The following is a 23261-nucleotide window of genomic DNA, read 5'->3' as shown; positions in this document are numbered from 1 at the left end:
CAAGTACAGTGAGGAGAGCCCTGCATTAAGGGGACCTGTGTTCTAGACCCAGCAGTGACAATTATAAGTTGTCTAACCCTGGAGGTAAATCACTCACCTCTGGAGCTTACTTCCCTTACTAAAATGATATCCTTTGTCTGACTCTGCCCTCACAGGTTTGTGATCAAAGTGGAGTCAAAGGGCCTGGGATCCAGCCCTGGCTCTATCACATACTGGGTAACCCAGTAAGGTAGCTAGAAGCATCATTAATCCCATTTTATAGACAAGAACCAGAGGTGTAGAGGTTTGTAGTGTGATCAAACTAATAGGCTCTATACTGGAAGATGAGTCCTTATTCTGCCATGGGATGTGGGAGAACAAAAGGACATATGAGTTCATTGACTTGGGAAACGCCCTCCACTGATGAAGGTTGACATTTTCCTCTGCAGCTTACAGCTTTAGAAAGTTGCTTGGGACATGCCCAGGGTCACACCGCCAGGATGGGTCAGGACTTGAACCCAGGTCTTCTTGGTGTCACGGCTGACTCTCTCTCCACTCTATCATGCTACTCATCGTATGTGAGGAGCTGGTTGTTTGGGAAGCGGGAGGGGGACAGTAAAAAAACTTTAATGGTCTAAAGAGCTAACCAAATCTATCCATGGTGTCCATCCCTCCAACTGGCTTTGACCTGACCTACAGAATGTCAGAGTTAGAAGGGACCTCAGAGATCAACTATCCCAGCCCCTCTCAATTTACAGGTGAGTAAACTGAGGCCCAGAGGGGTGAAGCAACCTTGCCCAGACGTGTTTGACAGTGGTGCCCATACTCCAAGTCCTCCACCTCTACCTGGGATTGCCCATGGAGACCAGTTTAGAAGAGGATTCCAGAACAAAGGAATTCGACGGGGTCATTTTTGGGGCCTCTGATCAGGTGTTTTCCCGGTATGAGGACAGTAGTACTGAGGTCACGTATACATACATTCTCCAGACAGCAGGGGAGTTTGGGTGCTTTCAGCGGATTCTGGTGGCCCTCACCTTTATCCCCAACATCCTCTCTGCCTTTTTTATGCTTGGTGGAACATTCATGCTTAAGATGCAGCCTCATCACTGCAACACGGATTGGCTTTTGGCCATCCAACCCAATCTGACCATGTCTCAACTCTTCAACCTGACCCTGCCCAGGAAGAAAGATGGGTCTTTCGAGGAGTGCCGGATGTACACGCCCGTCCAGTGGGACTTTGACTCCATTGTCAAATATGGCCTGAACGACACCCAGGATTGCCAAAATGGCTGGTTCTACCTCTCACATGAGTGGTCGCTGATCACCGAGGTTTGCTGTCTCCCCATTTCCATGTAGCTTGCCCCACACCCACGGATAATCTCGAGGCCAGGCTCAGAGAGGCTCTAGTCCACCCAAGTCCCTCATTTTAGAAAGGAGCAGACTCAAGTTTGCCCAGGGAGTAGATGGATGAGCTGGGATTTGAACTTGGGGTTCTTGCCCTTCCATGAAGCCCAAAGCAATGCCTTGGGGAATGGTTGGCCAGGTGAGCAGCAAGGAGAGAGCTACCCCTGGTTGAGGAATCCCATGCCAGGGTCCAGGAGGGGTGATCTCCACAAATCCAACCAGGCAGGTTCCCAAAGTCTGAACTTTTACAGGGGCAAGCCCCTAGGAGTCCTGCTTAGGACCAAAGGGTCAGAGATTTAGAGCTTGGGAAAGACTTCAAAGGACAGAGAGCCCAACCCCCTCATTTTACAGAGATGGAAACTGAGGCCCAGAGAAGTTAAATGACTTGCCCAACAAGGTCATGCAGATAGTAATGACAGAATCAGGCTTTGAATCCAACTCTTGTGCCAGTTAGTGCACCCTCTGCCTCACATGCACAAGTCAGAGTAAAGCCCCTTCTGTTCCTAGCTGCCTGAACAGCAGAAAAATGTATGAAAAAACCCACCTCCAAATGTTTTCTCATCCCTTCCAGTTTGACCTGGTCTGTAACAAAGCCTCTGAACGCTTAAGAGCATACTGTATTTTCGTGGCTGGCCTTTTTTGTGGATCCTTGCTCGTCGGGACCCTGTGTGACAGGTAAGCCAGGTGGGCTATGACAGCACCTTGAGGTTGGTCTGAAAGGGTTCAAAGGTGACTCTGGCTCTTGGTCCTCACAAGGGCTTCATTCCTTTCCCCTCAGGGTAGCATCCAATTGGTAGAAAAGGGGCCACTAGGAAACTTCATGACAGTCCTGTGGTTGAGTGAAAAGACCTCTGACCAAGCCCTAGAAACCTACAGATAGTTCCTGGATCCCTGGGATTCTTTTCCAAACCTGGGCTTCTGCGGGAGGTTCTTAGAGGGATGGAATGAGCTACAGATAGACTTCACCTAAGGGTGCTGGGTCAGAGGATTCCCTCCTAGCCTTGACAAATGCTCTGATGGAGGGAGGCAGAATGTAGGCTTCTCAGAGCCATAACTAATCATTTGGGAACCCAGGGACAATGACAGGGGAGAGAGATCATGAGAAGAAAGGTTCATTTGGCTGTGACTATTGGTAAAAGGTGGAGAGTACCCTGGGACTCAACAAGATTTCTAGGACTGCTGGGTACTGAGGGGAAGGAGGCAGCCTCAGGGAAGAAGCATATCCTAGGTTGAGGCTATTGACTTCAAAATTCCACACCCTGAAGCAAAGCTTCGATGGCCTCACCCTGGTTACACTCAGGGATTCCCTTACTTCACCCCCACCCACCTCAATCCCTCCCTCCACCCTCAGTTAATTGCAATGGATTGGAGAAGAGAGTGCCTGGCATATAGATGTGTAATCAATGTTTGTTGATTGACTGTTGGCCATGTGGTCTCAGAGTTGGCCACCTCTTTTCCTAAAGCCTGCCTTCCTCTCTGGGAGATCATATTAGCTCCCTACAATGACAAGAGGCAGTCTTTGTAATTCAATTATAATTCAGTTCAACTCAATAAACATTTATTAAGCTCTTACTATGTACCAGGCACTGTGCTAAGTACTGGAGCTACAAAAAGAGGCAAAAGACAGTCCCTGTCCCCAAGAAGCTTTCAACCTAGTGATATAAATTGACATGCAAACAAATATATACAACGTGAACTATATAGAAGAAAAATGGGAAATGATTAACTGAGGGAATGTACTAGCATTCAGAGGGAATTGGGAAAGGTTCCTGTAGAAGGAATTTTAGTTAGGACTTAAAGGAAGCTAGGGAGGTCAGTTGTCAGAATGAAGAAGGGAGAATGTTCCATGACATGGGGGACAGGCAGAAAAAATGCCTGGAATTCAAATTTTGTCAGGGAGGGCATAAAGGTCATAAAATCACAGATTTAGAGCTAGTAGGGAACTCTGGAATCATCTAGTTTGACTCTTGCATTTTACAGAGGAGTAAACTGAGGCTCAGAGAATTTAAGTGAGTTACATAGTATTATAGATGGAATTTCAAACCAATTCTGCCGCTAAGTCCACTACCATGTCCCACACCCTGGGGGATGTTGATTGCCAGGTTGAGCCCAGGGTGCTGAATTCTTTGGCCCTAAAAATTCCTTAAGACCACCTATCAAGCTGTAGGATGGGTGCCCAATATTCCAGTGGGTCTGAGATCTCATCAATATGAATGCAGACCACAAACCTACCTGCCCATCCTGTGTGACTCTAGTACATGTCTTTGCAAAAGTCTGCCCCAGAGGGACCAGCCAATGTAGTGGGGGCCCTTCTCTGTCTTGACATCATGATGATAGCAGAGGAGCATATGGGTTGTCCCTTGGTTCCTCCTGGCCTTTATACATGTGACTAATCCAACTTCTTTCCAATCATAACCTTTGGTGACACCTTTCATTCTTGATCTCCATCATACTTTCTTCTGTAATTTTTCAGCCTGTCCATGCCCACGATGTACCCCTCCTAGTGATACACATTTTCAGTCCTTTGCAGTCTAGAGTATTCCATGACTTGAAGTTATCCAGGGGCACCGAAAGAACAGTCATCTTCAAAAGACAGGCTTCAATTTCTGGTAGAAGTTTGGAGCCATTAAAAGAATTAAGCATTTCCCCAAAAGTAATCCAGCCCACTTTCCTTCTCCTATTCAGCTCTGGGTTCACTTTGTGGTCTGTTGGCAGTATCTATCCAAGATATCTGCATGTTAACGGACAAACTTTGCTGATGGGAAGTTAGGTGGCACAATGGATAGAGGCCCAAGCTTGGAGTCAAAAAGACCCATCTCTCTGAGTTCAAATCTGACCCCAGATATTGGAGCTGCATGTCCCAGGGCAAGTCCCTTAACCCTGGTTGCCTCAGTTTAATCATCTATAAAATGAGTTGGAGAAGAAAATGGCAAATGATTCTAGCATCTTTGCCAAGAAAACCCCAAATGGGGTCATGAAGAGTCAGACACAACTGAAAAACAACTCAACAACAGCAGGACAAGCTCAATGTTTTCCATCTAGCTTCAGGGCATCCACTTGGCCTTTCCTGTGTGAATGGTCAGCCAAAACTCTGATCACGGAGCTCTTCCAAGAGGCTCTACCATATTGTAACTTGATGCTGTTAGCGTATTGCCATCACAAGCAAGAGTATCTTCCCATCTATAGGGAATCCCTTTTTAACTTGGACTCTGTCCTAGGTCTCCCCCACCCCAGTGGTGAAGATCTTTGTCAGGTAGGTGTCTCCCTATCTTAAACCTTTCTGGATATTCATAATCAGAAGCTTTTAGAACCAAATTATCTCTGTTATATTTATGTCAAGAGAAAACTGTGTCCAGGAGGTGCTGGACCCAATCCCTTTACACTAAAGGGTTCCTCTTCTCTGGACCCACTTACACAGTCTATACTATACTATTCAATCCTAAGGAGCCTGGCCTCTAATGAAAGTGAGGTAAGGCTCCCTTTTCCTACATTCTTTGGCTCATTAAACTCCCCACCCTGGCACTCCAAGGGCAAGTCATTGAAAACTTAGGTTGAGACTCATGTCTAGAGTCCCTCCAAAGGTGAGAAAGGAAAGTACTGAATGTGTAGTATAAATCACACAAGGGCAGGTATTTACTTCCTGCACACAAAATGCTAAGACAAGATACAAAAGATACCCATTGACCATACAACCTAAAGCAGAGTTTAGTAGCTTAACTTGCAAATCCTACTATTCTCTCTTGGAAGATTTATTATACTTGTACCTCATCAGAAGATAAAGCAGGTCATGATCTTCCAGTGAAACAAGCCAGTCTTAGACCTATCTTCTTGGCTTTGCTGTATACTACCTTTGTGACCTTGGCCCACTTATTTTTAACCTTTCTAGGTCTCTGTTTCCTTTCTTTAAAAGGAGAGAGGTAGACTAGGTGACTTCTCGGGTCTCTTCCAACTCTGTGTATAAGATCCTTTTATCTTCTGATATATCATACCGTGGAATGTTTCTTGCAAAAGTTCTAATATTCTTATCAAATGTGCATATATGGGTCAGTAGTTACTGATCTTCTCTTGGATTCTTTTTTTTGCATTTCAAAATAATGTCTGAGACTTTTCTGTATATTTAATATCTTCCCCCTCCATCAAATGCTTTGAGGATTGGCCACTCACTTCCCATGAAACTGTAATATCTGTGCACCCTCGGTCAAGTCTAATTACTTTTTCCATCTTTTTTTTTAGTGACATTCCCATTTCTTTTATGAGCATATGAAAGACTATAATTTGAAAGTCCACGTGTAGTAGTGTCACTGTGCTTGATGGTGAAAAGAGTATTACAGATCTTTTCCATCTTTTGTCCTCCTTCCAGTTTTATCCATAAATGCCTTAGGAATTATTTTGCTTAGTTAGGTGTTCAGACACTAAAAAAATCATTGGTATTGTTTTCATTACTTGAATTCACTTATTGGTTTGGAATGTTATTAAGCCCAGTCTGTGAATCCTATAGAGCACTGTTTGCTGTGATACTGTGTAGTTACTGCTCATATTACATATATGTAATACTATTAGATTGATATTAGCATTGATATTAGCATATATGGTGTAATTGATAAAAAAAAATGGGGGTAGTTTCCTGTGCTAATGATTCCAGTGCCATTTCGGGGGGCATGTAGCTGTTTCAGAACTTGGGCAGGACTGATGGAAGACTAGGAAATCTCCTAAAACTCTTTCCTAACACTTTCCTGTAGGATCGGCCGCTATAAAAGCATTCTGCTCATGCTGATGTTCTACGCTGTGTTTGGGTTAGGTGCAGCCTTTGTGCCCACCTTCAGCATCTACCAGATGTTCCAGTTTGGCATTGGCATTGCCATCATGGGCTATACAATAAGCAGTATCTCTTTAGGTAAGAGCCCCAAGTTGGGGCAGAGCTTCTCAAAGAGGAAAGAATGGGATTCTTGGTCTCCTTCCCTTTCCACCTGGGAGAAACTAAGGAGATCCACTGGGTGGGAGGCACATGGTTCTCAAGACTGGAGCTGTCAACACCTCAGTTCCTCAATGGAGAGACAGCAAAGTATTCCCCATCTCACAAACAAACAAATATACCAAGCTGCTGCAGGGAGAAGCACATTCCTGGGTCTGTCCCTTCATATCCCTGATCTCCACCATCTCAGATATAGTATGGCACTCCCAGTTAGCCTTTCATCCTCACCCTTAGCTTGGTGCTCCCAGAGACACCTTGGGATATTGGTTTTTATTTTTTTGTACTCATATACTTTGTAAGTCTAATAAATACCCAAAGAAACTTTCACAATGGTCACCATCACATGAAAAAGGGCATGAGAGTGATTCAGACTGGTAATGCCCATTGGTAGTTTACCAATTATTAATAGAAAGGAAATATTAGAAAGAATGTGAGTTTTAACTCTGATAATTCAGGACCAGCCTTGCTCAGCATCTAAGGATTCAGAGCTGAAAGGGACCTTAGAGATCTCCTAGTTTAATTCTTTAATTTCACAGAATCTGAGACTCATGGAAGTTAAGTGACTTTTCTAAGGTCACACTGCTAGTTAGTAGCAATGGTCCCCTTTGGACCTGGTCAAGTCCCTCCTATTTCAAATCCAGTATCTGAAACATGAAGCATCACAGATAAGGGGGCCAGACTCAATGGCCTCTAAGGTCCTTTCCAGCCCTACATCTGTGATCCTTTAGTTTCTAGAAATAGACCATGGTCTTTGCAACTTCTGGTCTTCAGTCCTGCCTGAGCTAACCTGTTCTGCTCTAAAAGCTGGCTTTTCCCTTGATGAGAAGGGCCCCACTGGTCCCAGTTCTAGGGCAGTTTGCACTTAGTCAATCCCCTCGAAGGTATAGGAAGGGCAAACTGAACTGGGATGGAGGACTGATTGGGGATTCCTAGCTCCCGTGGGGTAAGTGCTGCCTGGACCTGGATAGGGTGGGGATCTTGGAAGAATACAACCCTAATCCCATCTGATCACCCTGAGCATAGACCTAATCACTATGCTGTAAGTGCTGGTTATGGAACTGGTCCCATGTGGACTCTGATTTCCAAAGACCATTCCTGCAGGTTTGGGGAATCAGGGAGGTTGCAGATTGTAACATCTTCCAGAGCACAGCTTGAGGGAGACCAAAGCTGAGGAGGAAATGGCAGCCCCAGTGATGGTCTCCTCTGGACTCTTCCTCCAGTTATAGAATGGTTGGTCAGCTCCCGAAGAGTCCACGCCATTGTCCTGGCACAATGCTTCTTGGTCCTGGGCCACTTGGTCCTTTCTGTTCTGAGTGCCTCCATCCCTCACTGGAGACTGCTTCATCTGGTCGGAAGTATCCCCGTGATCTTCCTGGTGTCCTATATCTGGTGAGGGGCCCCAGGGTTGCAGAGGGAAGGAAGCACTGGAGGAAAGATCAGGTCAATGCTTGGGCAAGGTTTGAGTCCTTAGGTTCTTGCAGTGAGGAGTGGGGAAGGGGGAGACACCCACCCAAGATGACCAAGGGCTATACCACCTCTGAGATTCACAGAGGCCCAAAAGGGTAATCTGCCAAAGTGCTGTCATAGATAAGAAGGGTCTACCCAGACAACCTCTCCTTTTGGCTCTCTAAGCACCCTTCTCCTCTTCTTACTCATCTTCTTCTCCCTGTACATAGTGTCCTCCCGGGATCCCCCAAACTCAGAATCTCAGAGAGGAAGGCAGGTCCAAGTATTCGATTAGGCCCCTGCCTGCCTTCAGCTAGGACCCATGTCCACGGACTAGGATGTTCTATGGCTGGCCTGGCAACCTTTCCAGGCCATGTCTAGGATCATGGAGCTAGAGCTAGAAAGGACGTTGGAGGCCTTTTCTTCTAATCTCATTTGACAGATAAACTGTTTTAGAGGGGCTAAATGACTTTCCCAAGTTAACATAGTCAGTAAGAGAAAAAGGTGGGATTGGAACCCAGGCCCTCTAACCCCAGAGACAGCCCATTTTCTCCTCTGTTTCCTTGGCACTCCCTTCCTTTCCCTCCCCCCCGAATCTATACTTTTACTATGCTTGTATCATAGACAGCTTAGACTAGGCTGGGAAACGATTCCAAACCAGAGTTGGATCTTGGGGCTCAGGACCTCCAGAGCCCTGAGCAAGTGTCCTTGTTGGCATTAGCTTGACCTGACAATCTGTTCCCCTGCCCCCTGAGAGGATCCCCTCCCTGCATCACAGAGTGGCCCAGCAGCTTTTCACTGTCTCATCCCCACAAGGACAAAGATGACGGGGAACCAGCACCCATGGATAGCTGTCCTCAAAGGCATGGGAAGGTGGAGAAAAGACAGGAAGCAGGCCTAGTGCGGGGGAAGCTTCCCTGACTTAGCCCCTGCACACCCTCCATAGGCTCCTTCCTGAGTCCCCGTTGTGGCTGATGATGAGAGGAAACGTGGAAAAGGCCAAGTTTCTCCTGTGCAGGGCGGCCTCTATCAATAAGAGAATCATCCCCCCTGAGCTCCTCCAGAAGGTAAGTTGTCTGCCCAAGTCTGAACCTCCTCCCATTTAACTTCCTGCTTCTACTCCTATTCAAGGAGCACATGCCTCTGACTATCCTGGAATGTACCCCATGGGGCTTCTGTACCCCCCAGGTTGGTCCCTGAGGTAGGGAGACCAGAGAGAACCCTGAGGAAGGAGATGAGACAGATTCCACACCTAGAGGTGGGATGAGTGGGGAAGAGAATGAAACTTTAACTTTCCTGAATCACTCCATTTAGCATCTGGCCTTGGTAGAGAGTAACTGACCCTGGCCATTGCCAGGGCTTGTGTTGTTCTGAACTTTCCATCCACCAGCCAGCAGAAAATGAATGAGTAGCTGCTAGGAACAAAACATCTTTGGCATTTGGCCCTGGGGATAAAGAGGAATAAGACACATGCCCTTGCCTTCAAGGCAGATTGGGTTTCCTGCCAAATGATAGGACAAACAAAAAAAAAAACAAACACAAAACCCTGTGGAAGGACCAGTCCTTTGTGCTGTCTAAAATGAAGCATCAGATACAGGGCTTGATAGTTGACAGACAGGAAGTGAGAATGAAAACATGGAGACTCTTGTCTCCATCACTTGAATTTTGTTCTACCTCAAATTCATTTTCATTTTAAACCAGAGGGAAGCCTGGGAATTTCTAACTCTAAGTCAGATAGCTGTCTGGAACTCCCTTCGTAATGTATTTCTGTCAGCAGTAAATTCAACTGTGGCACTACATCTTTTTGTTTAGCAGACTGTAATTTCCATGGTGTAGGAAACTCCCTATGCCAGTGAAGATCAGTCTCTTCTGTAACATATGGTCTTGTAAGCTAGCTATGCACTAACTGGTTAAGAGACTTTCTAAGAGTCAGATAGCTAGTATGGGTCAGAGCCAGAAGACTTGAACCAAATCCTTACTCCACAGCCGCTTTTTGAACTGTAACCTAACCAGAGGAAAACCTTGCTGTTTCTCTATAAAACAAAAAAGATCTATAGTCCCTATTGGTCGCTTAATATTTGACCACATGCAAGTCTCTGACCTGTAAAATGAAACTAATAATATTGGCACTATCTGGCCCACTAAGTGGTACTGAGAAAAATGCCTTGCCAACCATACAACACCAAATCAATGTGTGCTACTCTAATGATAATGATAATTCATAGTAATTGAAAGCAGGAAGATGTCATAGCAACCTAGAGCTATAAAGGATGGTTTCATGGGGCAAGTAGGATTTGATCTGGGCCTTGAAGGACAGTGAAATTAGGACTGAGAAATACTGGAATGAGATGAGGAATGAAGCCAAGAAATGATGACTGGCATTCCCCAAAAAATGTGTTGGCCAGAACGCATGAAGGAGAAAGCCTGGGAAAGCAAGGAGTAGGAAAGCAAGGAGGCTGGAAATGTCAGCTAGAGTTGCATACATTCCAGCAGAATGTCAGTCCCTTGGCAATAAAGACCCTCTCACTTTCTTCTTGTGTCCCTAGAGTCAGCACCTTTCGAGACCTAGCAAATGTTTGTTGATGAGCTGATTGTTTGGTTGTAGAGGTTTGTGAAGGCCAAGGTTTGCCAGAAGGAGCCCCTGATGGCTATTACACTATATCCAACCTGGCTCTAGAGCATCACCTCATGTCTTGATTGCTGCTGGTGGCTCTTCCTGCCCCAAATCTCTCCCCACTCCACTCCATCCTCCATTCAGCCACTAAAGTGATTTTCTTACAGCACAGCTCAGACCATATCACTCCCCTATTCAATAAACTCCACTGGCTCCTTGTGGCCTCCAGGATCAAACACAAACTGCTCTGTTGGGTGTCCAAAGTCCTTCATGACCTGACTCCCACCTCCCCTTTCAGTCTTCTTACACTTTCCTCCTCTCCATGGACACTGGGATTGAGGGACGTTGGCCTCCTGGCTGCTTCTCACACAACGCAGTTCATCTCACAAGTCTGAACGTTTTCCATGGCTCAATTCTCCTTCTCCTCATCTCCGCCTCCTGATTTCTCTGGCTTCCTGCAAGTCCCAAATAAAAGCCCACCTTCTACAGGAAGCCTTTCTCTAGCCCATTCATGCTGGTGCCTTCCCTTTGTGATTATCTCCAATTTATGATGCATGTAGGAGAGTATTGGACTTGAGTCCAGAAGACTACTTGTGTTGCCTTGGGCAAGTCACTTAACCACTGTTAGTCTCAGTTTCCTTATCTGTCTGTTAAATGGGGAGTGAAGTGGACTCAATGATCCCTAAAGTCTTTTTAGCTCCAAATCTGTGGTTTTGTATCCTTATGATCATGATCATTCTGTGCCTTGGTTTCCCCATTTGTAAAATGAGAGGATTGGACTTGCTATCCTCTAAGATTCTGTCTGGATTCAATCGATGACCCCGAGTTATAACTTGCTAGTAGGCGGTAACCTCCCTGAGAGTCTTTATAACCCCACCACTCAGCATCATGTCTTATACACAACAGGAATCTGGATCCCTTGCTGGTGCTACAGGGATTACATGGAAGAATCAGATGCATCTTATTATTTGGGAGATTAGAGGAAAGGGAAGGGAAAAGAAGCATTTAAAATCTCGTACCATGCTAAGCACTTCTTATAAAAACCTGATTTCATCGTCAGAACCATCCTGGGGGGTTATTATTCATACCCACTTTACAGTTGAAGAAACTGATGCAAACAGAGGGTCAGTGACTTACCCAGAGTCCTACAGCTAGTAAGAGTGTCTTGGGCTGCATATGAACTCAGGCCTTCCTGACTCCAGACCCAGCACTCTATCCAGCTGCCTCTGATGGGAGAATAAAAGGCTGCCATTGAAAGGGACAGAATAATGCCCAGAGAAGTAGGATGAAGCCAAGACAGTGTAGCATCTAGAGTCAAAGAGTATTCAGTCAGCGACCTACCCATCCTGTCCTAGGCACTGTGAGGGCAGACAAGAGAAAGAGCTGATCCTGCCCACAAACCACTGGATAAAATGCAGACTAGAACCTAATTAGGTGCTAGGTGGCATGATATAGACTCTTGGAGTTCAGTGAAGGGGGAGGAGGATGCCCAAGAGCCAAGGCGGTCTGGTGTAGTGGGCAGCGCACTAGACCTGAAGCGAGGAGGCCTCCATTTAAGTCCCAGCTTCAGTACAAACCATATGACTCTAAAACCAGTTGCCACATGACCCTGGGCAACTCACCTCTCAGCTCTGACTTTCCTCATTAATAAAATGGAGACTCCATTCAGTTCAACGTTGATTATTTAGTCCGCGTAAGACATTGTTCACTGCTGGAGACAGAAATGAAAAAATGCAAGAATGGCTCATGCTCTTGGAGCATGTTCAGAGTCCTTGGCTTCTTGACCTCAAGGATCTGCTGTGGTGACCAAGGGCTCAATCCTCAAGTGGCCTCTGAGCTGTGATTGGGTAGGGGCAGGCTTCTCGTGAAACATCTCTCTCTCTCTCCTCTTCCTGGTAAAAAGTCACAGGTCTCAGGCTTCCGGATAAGACAGCACAATCAAATGTAGCCAGCACTGGGTTTTTTGTTTGTCTCTCTAAGTATACATTATGGACTTATAGAATCATTGATTTTGAGATGGCAGGAAACTTTACGGGGTATACAGTACAGGCTTTGCCCTTTAGGGAATCGTAAGAAGAGTTGTCATTTATATATGGTCTAACACAGCCCTGGGTGATTTGGGGCTACATCTCAGAAGAGAGATTCACCAAGTAAGAGAGGGAATATGGACTGAAAGGAGAAAAGGGACCAGACCAGAGCCTTGGAGGATGCCCATAGTCATTGGACAGAGCATGGATGAAGGCCCATCAAAGGAGACTGAGAAGGAATAGTCAGACAGATAGGAGAGGAATATCACAAAAACCGAGAGAAGGGTCATCAACATTGTCAAAGGTTGCAGAGAGGTCAAGAAGGAGGAGAATTGGGAACAAGTCATTAGATTTGGCAATTAAGAGACCATTGGTAATTTTGGAGGCAGAAGTCTCAGTTGAATGAGGTTGGAAGCCAGAATGCAGAGAGTTTAGAGGAGAGCAAATGAACTGATGGATGGATAGATGGATAAATGGACAGACAGATGGATGGATGAATGGGTGGACAGACGGATGGACAGAAATATGGTTGAATGAATGGATGGACAAACAGTTGGATGGATGGATTATTTCACAGTACCTGGACATTAGTAGACACTTGATAAATAGTCATCAAGGACTTGGTGAATGAGGATCCCTACTAGCAGAGGAAAGTTGGGAAAAGAGGAAAGGCACAGAAGGGCAAGTCAGGATCTTTAATACCTTGCTTGCCTGTACTTCTTCTAGCTGACCAATGAGAAGATCCACCAGGGGACAATCATGGACATCCTGAAAAGTCCTAACCTAAGGAGGAGAACCCTGATCCTGAGCTATGTGTGGTATGTTTTTGCTGCTTTTAAAATAAATGACTCCCTTGACTCAGGAAGATTCCCAGAGGAAGGAATCAATCCTTTCCTGTCATTCTTTGGGTAGAAGGGAGAAAAGAAGAGAACTCTGGGCATCCTAGAGAGATGTTAGGAAAATAAGCTGGGAAGTTTGGGGAAAGAAGAATTGGGAATTGGGGACAAGAAAAGAGGAGGAAAGAAAAGGAGGGTGGAGAAAAAGGGAGGAAAGGCAGGAAGAGGAGATGGAGGAGGAGGCACAGGAGAGAAAGGAGCAAGAGAGAGGGATGAGGAAAAAGAGGAGCAGAAGGAAAAGTATGCAAGAGGAGAACGAAAGAAAGGAGGGCAGGATAAAAAGGGAGGAGAGGAAAAGGAAGAAAGGAGGGTGGGATAAAAGGGAGGAGAGGAAAAGGAAGAAAGGATAGAGAAGGGGGGGGTCGCTCTAAACTCACATGCCAGTGTGCCAGGATCCTTTAAAGAAGTCACTTGCATTACCTATGGTGAAGGAGGCCCTTCCATGCTCTGCTAATGCTCTATAAACTGCCCAAGGCCCCAGCAACCTCTCAAGCATCAAAGAGATCTCTGGACTTTGGGCCCAGGGTTTCCTCTTCCGCCATTTCTCAATTTGGTCAGAATCCTGACCCCTCTCTCACCTCCAACTTTCTTGATTCCTAACTGAGTTTCTTGACCCCTGGAGTTTATGAATGGTTGCCCTTAACCGCAGCAGAATACCTGAAATAGTGGGAAGAATGCTAGCTTTGGAGTCAAGGGATCTGAGTTCAAATCCTGACTCCAATGCTGTTGGGCAAGTATTTTACTGTGCTGCACCAGCACGAGTGTAAGATCTGGAAGCAAGGGTCTGGGTTCAAATCCTCCTCCTCCACATCTCTTGGCCTCAGTTTCTCATTGTAAAATGGGGACCATTGGATCAAGTAGCCTCTGAGATTCATTATGGTTATGGGTTTAGGAAACTAGGCATCTCCCTTTCTTCTGCCTCTTCCCTGGAAGGTGATACCTCAACTCAGCAGCCGCTCCCTCTTTCCGCAACCTAGATCAAGAATAGCTATTTAAAAGGAAAGAGAGAATATCCATTCAGAAACGATAGAGCTGGGTAAGGTAGGAGAACTGGTCTCAGGCCCTCTCCAGCTCAGGCAAGTTAGTCCTCGACCCTCTCTGCAATTCTATTTTCCCTCTACCCACCTTGGTCCAGTCCACCAGTCAATCATATTTCTTAAGGGCCATTCACAATTTTCTGGGCCTCCTTGGCCACTCTCCCATTTAGCAGAATGCGAAAGTTGGAAGGGACCTTAGAGGTTATCTGGTTCTTGCTTCCTACCTATACGACCTTGGATAAGTCACTGGATTCTCTAGATTTCACCTGTCAAATGAGAGGGTTGATCTAAGTAATCTCTCGGATTCTTTCCAGGACTATGGTCTCATGGTGCTAAACATTCTACAAATGAGGAAGCTAAGGCCCAGAGGGAGAGCCTTTAGAGGTCATTTGGTCCAATTCCCTCATTTTTTTAAAGGAGAAAAGTAAAACCCAGTGAAATTCAGTGAGTTGCCCACGGTCATACAGATTGTATAACCAAGATTCACACCCAGGACCCTTGACTCCTCAGTTGACACCCTTGCCAGTCCACCCCAGGGAAATGACTCACACAAGAGCATCAAAGTTGTAGAACCCTGGGCTTTGGACTTCTAGGCCAGCAGCCTTCCTACACAGTCCCAGTCTGGCCCTTTGTCTTAAATTCCTTTGCTGGGGCCTTGTGGTTCAAAGGGCAGGGCCAGACAGCCCCATCCAAAGAGTCTCCAATCCTCCAAAGTGGGAAGAAGTCTTGGGGATCTAATTGCTAACTTGTCAAGAAATTCCTCTCCCCAACACCAGGAAAAGCAATAGAGGATCCTAGAGGCTATCAATTACAACTCCCCCATTTTACAGATGAGGAAATTGAGGCCCAGAGAGAGGGTGAAACCTGAGTAATACTACACCCTAGAGTCACTCGGACATATGAGTGAGAGACTACAGTTGAACCAGGTCTTCTTAACTCAGAAATGATCCTTAGTCTACAATGCCCCATTTTTCTATTAACGAAACAAAACAGTGCTAATGTAGTTTTCTCATTATCTCAAAATCTACAAGAATCTCCCTCTCCTAGGATCATCCATTTACAGCCGGAAGAAATTTTAGAGGCCAATGAGTCCAATTCTCTCATTTTCTAGAAGGGGAGAATGACTTCCCCAACATCAAAGATAGCAAGCAGCAGGGGTAGGATTCGAACTCAGGTCCTCTGCTGCCTTTCTAGGAGAGATGGGATGCTCTGGTGTGGGCTCTGGAAGCACAGAACCTGGCAGGGGATCTTCCTCTGAGGCCATGCTCCTCTGGATTCTAGGCTATGCATCGGTTTGGGCTATGTGGGGCTGAGCTCCCAATTGCACAAGTTTCCGATAAATATGAACGGATCCCACCTGGCATTCAGACTAGTGGAGGTACCTGCCCGTCTGTGCTCCATCATCAGCATGGAGAAGCTGGGGAGAAGAAAAAGCCAAGTCCTTGCTCTTCTGCTGGGGGGCCTCACATGTTTGTACAGTGCTTTCATCCCTGAAGGTACAACTTTCATTCTTCCACAACCGCCCTCCTGCCTGAGCACCCCCAGCTCCGCTCACTCTCCTGACAGGTCAGCGTCCTGCATGGGGGGGGGGGTGTCCCATCATGCCCCTTGATCCCCCATCCTGCTCCCCCGACATAGCTGGTGAGATCATAAAGCTGGATAATCATTTGCTTCCTATCTAGATTCCTTCTGCCCTCTAGATTCCTTGCCTACATTTTCTCTCTTCTCACTACCTTCTAACCACCACCCCCCACCTGATTTCTGATGTCATCATTCATCCGAAGGTGTTCTCTCTCAAGTTAGCCAGACCTGGAATGCCCTCCCTCCTCCCTTCTTCCTTCCCAACTTTTCGTGGTTTCTTTCAAGTCTGAACTAAAATCCCACCTTCTACCAAAAGTCAGTCCTGATCCCTGCTTAATACCCATGCCTTCAGTCTGAGATTCCCTCTACTATATCCTCTCGATATCTTGGCTTGTCCATAGTGGTTTCTGTGTCTCTGCCATGGGAACGTACAACGCCTGAGGGCAGGCGTATCCCCAGGGCTAACTAAGCAAGCGCAGCGCTGCCGGGTACCTAACTGTTGTATTAATCCTTCGTTGCCAAAGGTACCTAACAGGTGTTAGATAAACGCCTGTTGATTTGTTAACTTGCTAACAATCTCTGAAAAGCCAGATTGACCGGACTGCTCTGGTCCTCAGCCTGCTGAACCTCTGCTGTGTTTGCCTCAGTCAGCCCTGGTGTCCCCCTGAACAAAGTCTCCCCTCTGGGTTATCATGACTGCTTTGAGTTTTCTTATTTCGCTGTCTGACGCCTCAGTTTCCTTTGCTGGATGCCAGGTGCAAAATTTTAAAAAATAACTACTGGTTGTTATTATTATCTATACCTCATTCAGTCTCTCTCTAGGAATAACAAGTGATTCTCTCTAGAATGAACATGAAATTCCCAATCCCTCAAGACCCTATTCTCTCTTAAAGATACAGTAACCATCTAGTCTTTGTGAGAGAGGTTGTTAAAACTGTGTGCATACGTACACACATACATGTATGTTTGTTATTGTTCAGTCACTTTCAGTCAGGTCCGACTTTTGGTGACCCCATGGAGGGCTTTCTTGGCAAAGATATTAGAGTGACTTGCCATTTCCTTCTCCAGTTCATTTTATAGATGAGGAAACTGAGGCCAACATGTCAAGGCAGTTGATCGCACAACGATGAAGTATCTGAAGTCACATCTGAACTCAGGTCTTCTGTTTATCTATAAGGCCTATAACAATAGTAATAAAATATTATACATTTGCATAATAAACTGAAGTTTGCTACTTTATATGCATATGTTATATGTAATAAAACACGCAGCACACAATAATTCACTAGGCAGAATTCGTTACACTGAATTTTAAAGTCTTAAAATGTACTTTACATACGCTGTCTCTTTTGAACCTCACAGTACAAAACCAGGGAGGAGGTTTTTTGTGGTTGTGGCTGCTAGGCGGCGCCGCAGTGCACAGAGTGCTGATCCTGGAGTCCAGGGAAGACTCCTTTTCCTGGGTTCAAATCTGGCCTGGGACACTCCCTAGCTGTGTGACCCTGGGCAAGTCACTTAACCCTGTCTGCCTCCGTATTTTCTTGGCAGAGATACTTGAATGGTTATTCATTTCCTTCTCCAGCTCCTTTTACAGAGACTATCCCTTACCCCCAAAGTAAGAACCTGTGCCATGCTCAGCAACTCAGCTGGGTGCCCGTGTTTACCTCCCTCCAGATCTGACCTCCATCACCACAACTCTGGCCCTGATGGGTCAGATAGGACTGTCTGCCGCTTTCACCATAGCCTGTATCTTCTCGGCTGAGCTCTTTCCCACTGGCCTCAGGTACTGGAGGGGATGGTGGGCATGGAGTACACCTGAGTCTCTGACCCTCCTGACTTCCCCTGCATGCCCCATTCCAGGACCTCCTCCCACACTTTGGGTGGGATTTGGGCCCATTAACATCATGGGACCCCAAGTCCCCAGAATTTCCCTAACTGTCCCATAATAACTATTGGATTGTATTCCACAAGCACTCCTTAAGAACCTACCCTGTCCTAGGAACTGTGTTGGGCCCCCAGGACACAAAGTTGTTGTTATTGCTGAGTCGTTTTTCATTCATGTCTGACTCTCTGTGACCTCTTCTGGGCAAAGATGCTGCAATGGCTGGTCATTTCCTTCTACAGCTCATTTTACAGATGAGGAAACTGAGGCAAGCAGGGTGAAGTAACTTGTCCAGGGTCACCCAGCTAGGAAGTGTCTGAGGCCAGACTTGAATTCAGGTCTTCCTGACTCCAAGCACAAGCTCGATCCACTGTGCCTCTGGGAACTCAGCTCTTGGCAAATCAACAATCTTTTCCATTTACTGGGGACCAAAAGCTTTCCTAGAGACTTATAGAACAGGCCATTGTAGCCTCCCAACTTTTTTGAGGTCTATAAAGCAGGGATTATTAATTGTCCCCATTTTACATAATTGTCCCCATTTTACAGATGAGGATATTGAGACTTAGACATGTTAAGTACCTTGCCTAAGGTCAAATGGCCACTAAATGGTGAAGCTGGGGCTCCCCCTAGGAGCTTCTTGTTCCTACTCTATAGGAATAGTCCAATCTTGCTCCAGGCTGGTCCAGGGGCCTTCTGGCAACTCCCTTCTCCCCTTGGGGGAGGCACAAATGAGCAAGGAAATTCTTAAAGGGTAAAAGGGGAGGAAAAACCAGAGAAGCAGAAATGATGGATAACGCACTGGGCTTGGGGTCAGGAGGATCTGAGTTCAGATCGCTACATTAACTGTGTAACCCTAGACAAGTCACTTCATCTATCTCTGCTTCAGTTTCCTCATCTCTACAATGGGGGCAGGGGAAGTGTGTGAGTGGTCCCTTCAGTTATAAATCCATGATTTGGTGGACTATTAACCTCCAAGCAATAAATTGCGTGTCCAGTAAAGTACTACCAGCCATGCTCAGACTCTGGCCCAGACTCAGATGGGGCTTAGACCTAATCCAGATCAAATACTTGGGAAATGGACAGTAGCAGTAAGGAAGCTAGCAACCCTGGATTGTGGAGCTAGGTGGTCAGTGCTGGGATCACCATCTGACTCTGGCCTGACTGAGCTTGTTGGTCTCAAACATAGCTTTCCCATAAATCTCACATCAGCTAAGTCTCTTCCCAAAGGTAGAAGTCATCATGGTACTTGATCTAAAGTCATGGCATTGATTTTGAATGCCATCTCTGCAATTCATCTACCAATAAAAAACACATAGCATTGGAGATGGAGGAGCTAGTTTGTAGAAGAACTGGGAGGTGTAACTGAGGTGAAACACAGAAGATTGGGAGCAAAGTATAAGAAATCTTTAGAGCTGGGGAAGAGCCTTGAATACCAAGCAAAGGATTTTGTATTTGATTCTGGAGGCAATGAAGAAACTCTGGCATTTATTTAAAGGGAGTGAGAGGAGTGACTCAGACAGATTGTCCATTAGGGAAGGATTGGACCTAAGCCAGGCAAATCTACCAGTAGCTATTCCAATGGTCCAGGTGGGAGGTGACCAGGATAAGCCCTCAAGGGTGACAGAGGCAGAAAGAGAAGCAGGGAGGGGATGCCAGAGATATTACAAAGGTCAAATCCACAGGCCTTAATGACTGACTGTGTAGGAAAGGAGACACTGTCTCTCACAGAGACAATGAGAAGCTGGGGAGGTGGGGGGGGGGGGTGACGGTAAGCCTGGCCAGCTGAGACGGTGAGAGTCAGCAGTAATATAAGAGAGTTTGGGGGAAAGAGAATTAACTCAGTTTGGGACATGGTGGTGATTTTTTAACCAGCTCTAAATCTATAATTCCCCACCATTCACCTTCTCAAGAGCCTAGACTGAGGTGACCTGGTAGCAGCTTAGGACAAGGAAGGTGAGGGTGGGGGCAGAGGAAGGAAAGCCAAGGTGCTCAATGGAGAGAGGGTATCTGAAAAATCCGTGGAGAAGATCAAGAAACCCAGTTAAGGTCGTTAAATTTAAGACCCCCTATGTAGTTTTATAGTGCTTTGACCTACAGTCAGGAAGACCTGAATTCAAATCCTGTCAACTGTGTGACCCTGGACAACTCACTTAACCTATGGGGCAGCTAAGTGGTGAAGTGGATAGAGCACCAGTGCAGGAGTGAGGAGGACCTGAGTTCAAATCTCACCTCAGACACTTGACACTCACTAGCTGTGTGACCTTGGGCAAGTCACTTAACCCCATCCTGCATCATCTGCAGTCATCCTGATGAATATCTGGTCACTGGATTCAGATGGCTCTGGAGGAGAAGTGAGGCTGGTGACTCAAAACAAAGTCAAGTGCAAGTCATGTCATCATTTCTCTGATGGCACGGTCTTCTTCGGCAACAAACACACACACTTAACCTCTATCTGCCTCAGTTTCCTGATCTGCAAAGAGGATAAAAGCACTCACCTCATAGGGCTGTTATGAGGATAAAATGAGAAGATATCTGCAAAGCCCTTTGGAAGCCGAGTGTCATACAAATACTTGTTGCTGTTCAGTCGTTTTTCAGTCAGGTCTGACTCTTTGTGACCCTGTTTGGAGTTTCCTTGGCAAAGATATTGGAGTGGTTCGCCATTTCCTCTCATGTGGAAACAGAGGCAAATGAAGTTAAGTGACTTGCCCAGGGTCACCCAGCTAGGAAGTATCTGAGGTTGGGTTTGAACTTGGGAAGATGAGTCTTCCTGACTCCAGGCCCTGCACTCTATCCACTCAGTCTCCTGCCCCATACAAATACTAGCCATCGTCATTTCTGTAACCAGCCACAGACTCTAAACAGTCTCCTGGCAGTAGTTAACATGTGGGGGCAGTCATCTCTGTGATGTCACTGAACTGATTTGCTATTGGTTTCACTCTCTCCTCCTGCAGGCAAGTTGGTCTCAGTTTCGTGTCTCTGAGCTACAGCATAGGAGTCATCGGCACCCTATTGATCGAGTCCCTGGATCATGACCACCCAGAAACTTTTATGACTGTCTGTGGAATAATGACCACAGTTGGGGGACTCCTCTGCATTCTACTTCCTAAGGGTTAGGATGGAAAATTCCCTGATGAGAAGGGATACTGTTCTGAAAAAAAGGTAGGTGGTCTGCAAAGAGCCCTTTGCTCTCTAGGGCGTGGGAGATAGGGGCTGCCTCAGAGGGCTAGAAGGAGGAGGAGAAGGAGGATTGTCCTTCCTACAACAAGAGGAAAATGAAGAGCCTGTCTAGGGTGCCATTCTGAGCTCCAGTCTGGCTGGTCACTCAAGTATGTTGTAGTGTGACAGCTCAATTCTGGGAAAGCCAGCTTAGGAAGACCACAGAGTCAGTCACCATATTGGACAAAAGAGCTCTTGACATATAGGTTGGGATTTTAAAACAGGCTCAATTTCTTGATATGGGGAGGGAATATTGGTTGTAAGCATGGCTTCTGTGTGGAGATACCAATACCCAAGATTCCAATGGCAAGTCCCTTCTCTCATCCACTTAAACAAGGGCTGAATAGTGAAAATAGTGAAAATGCTTTTCCAGATGTTGAGGTTCCACCCCAGAGAGGGAAGTACTTAAAAGATTCGAAGAAAGCAATGTCATGTCAGAAACAACACCAAAATATACTGAAGAATTTTTTTCAATGAATATTATATAGTCATGGCCCGGTGTCCCAAGCCCTAGGTTCATATCTAGGGGCAGCCCCCAAAATCATATTTCTCTTTAGCTCATTTTGCCCTCAGATTTTCTTCTGGAAAATCTTAGAATATAGTTCCAATTTTCTTCATATTTAGAACTCTACAAACATGAAGTAACAGGGTTCCCGGTTCCCCTTACAAGCACTCAAGGAAACAATGCATATTGGGAACAGAGAAGCCTTTCCTTTATCATTACTTTTACCCTCTCTACCAAGATATTCAGAAATACAAAGTTCTCACAGTTTCCTATAAATGTGATACAATCCTCCATCACGGGGGAGTTTCATCTTACCCCAGACTCACAGCGGTATAAAAATAGCTTCTATTTCCCATAGATGGGAACTGACTTAAGGGTGAAAGGTACCTTCAAGCTACCCTGGTGAGTTTTGGACTTCTCTTAGAAGGGAAATGCATCTAGGGATACTAGAAAGGAGGAGCTTTCCACGGCAGAATGCTTTCTCTCTCCCAGAAGACTTGGGAGGTGGCCATCTGCACTCTATCCATCCCCAAATTGTCTACAGTTTCCAGGAAGCAGGGATGATGGTCTTGGTAGAAGCTTCCTGGGGCAGACCTGTCTTCCTGTCTCCAGACCAAACCGCTGTATGTGGGACAAAGTCACCCAAGAGCGGTGGGTTGTATGCTCACCAAATTTGTCCCTGTTGTTCACCTTGCCTTAACCCACAGGGGACTGGTAAGAACTAGAAGAGTTATGAAAACCTCAGAAGGCAACAAGGCAAGCAAGGCAGATGAGGGCCCTTGGAAGATGGAGACAATACTTTCAACTTGGTAAGCAGGCAGAAAGGATGGAATCAAAGAGCAAGCTGTCTACCTGAACTTTCCAGAACCTCAGCGATACCCTCCAGAGGCTACGGCACCCACCACAGCCCTGGCCTGCCCCAAGTCAGTCTCAATTTCACTCCCATGTCAGGAGACAGATATGCTGCAAAGTTTTTATTTTATTTTATTTTATTAATATTCATTTTAATAAGGGTCACAAGATGAATAATATTAATAAAGTCCCCCAAATTCAGCAAACCACAACTAGATGGACAGGATAAGCAGGTTTCCAAATAACGAGGATGTGGGCATCTGTCCATCGCCAGAAATCTCTTCCTGGTAGATGCTTGGACCAGCTGTAGCTGGTGCTGATCTCCCTGGGTCCCCCAAAGGCTGAGGATGGCAAATAAGGTGCCCATACTGGTTTGCTAGCCCCTCTCCCTACTGTTACCCTCAGCCTGCTCCCTGGGGTGAGCCGATTCACCAGGGATATGGAGGAGCTTCTCCCCCAGAGGTCTGAGGCTTTCTCCCTCTTTTTAACTAGTTTGGAAGTATGTGTGGTATGCAATGACTAACATGGTGGTAGAATGAGACTTAGAAACAGGTAGCCCTCTTTCTGAGCCCCCCCCCCCATGCCATGGGCCTCAGATGAAAGCATTCCTACTCCTCAGCATGGTGCAAGGCCAGCTTCACATTTTCAGAGCTATATAGCACCCTAGCAGGGACACACTGACAAGAAAGGTAGCATGGTTCAGTATCAAGGATGCTGACTCTGCCATTCACTACCCTTCAGTTAAGTCATTTATTTTCTCTGAGACTCAGTTTCCCCATCTGTAAAATGAAAGTCCCTGACATCTAACATCCCTCCAGCTCTAAATTTCTGATTCTGTGATCTATGACAC

The 23261-nt window shown here is 46.1% G+C and overlaps 1 protein-coding gene across 3 annotated transcripts; it reads left to right on the top strand.

Moving 5' to 3' along the window:
* Positions 1-837: 837 nt before the first annotated feature.
* LOC140497706 (solute carrier family 22 member 14-like) lies at positions 838-22598 on the top strand. Of its 3 annotated transcripts, XM_072598983.1 has the most exons (10): positions 838-1308; positions 1955-2058; positions 6123-6277; positions 7576-7744; positions 8748-8868; positions 13169-13260; positions 15657-15871; positions 17631-17739; positions 20790-20997; positions 22267-22598. In XM_072598983.1, the coding sequence occupies exons 1-9, from the start codon at positions 838-840 to the stop codon at positions 20950-20952; spliced, it is 1599 nt and encodes a 532-aa protein (XP_072455084.1). In that variant the 3' UTR covers positions 20953-20997; positions 22267-22598. The 3 variants fall into 3 exon arrangements, with proteins under 3 accessions (XP_072455084.1, XP_072455086.1, XP_072455085.1); XM_072598985.1 differs by lacking the exons at positions 17631-17739; positions 20790-20997; positions 22267-22598 and adding an exon at positions 17025-17101; XM_072598984.1 differs by lacking the exons at positions 17631-17739; positions 20790-20997; positions 22267-22598 and adding an exon at positions 17025-17101 and having other exon boundaries at positions 15657-15941.
* The last annotated feature ends 663 nt before the right edge of the window (positions 22599-23261 follow it).

Source organism: Notamacropus eugenii, chromosome 3 (genome assembly GCF_028372415.1).
Source record: "Notamacropus eugenii isolate mMacEug1 chromosome 3, mMacEug1.pri_v2, whole genome shotgun sequence".
Lineage (NCBI taxonomy): Eukaryota > Metazoa > Chordata > Mammalia > Diprotodontia > Macropodidae > Notamacropus > Notamacropus eugenii.
Note: the sequence above shows the minus strand (reverse complement) of the source record. Positions and strands in the feature narration are given on the sequence as shown.

Bases quoted from the DNA above. Each gene is read 5' to 3' on its own strand.
- LOC140497706 (XM_072598983.1), top strand. From the start codon at position 838: ATGGAGACCAGTTTAGAAGAGGATTCCAGAACAAAGGAATTCGACGGG. The intron at 6,278-7,575 runs GTAAGAGCCCCA...CTCTTCCTCCAG, and splicing joins AATAAGCAGTATCTCTTTAG to TTATAGAATGGTTGGTCAGC. The intron at 17,740-20,789 runs GTACTGGAGGGG...CTCCTCCTGCAG, and splicing joins CTCTTTCCCACTGGCCTCAG to GCAAGTTGGTCTCAGTTTCG.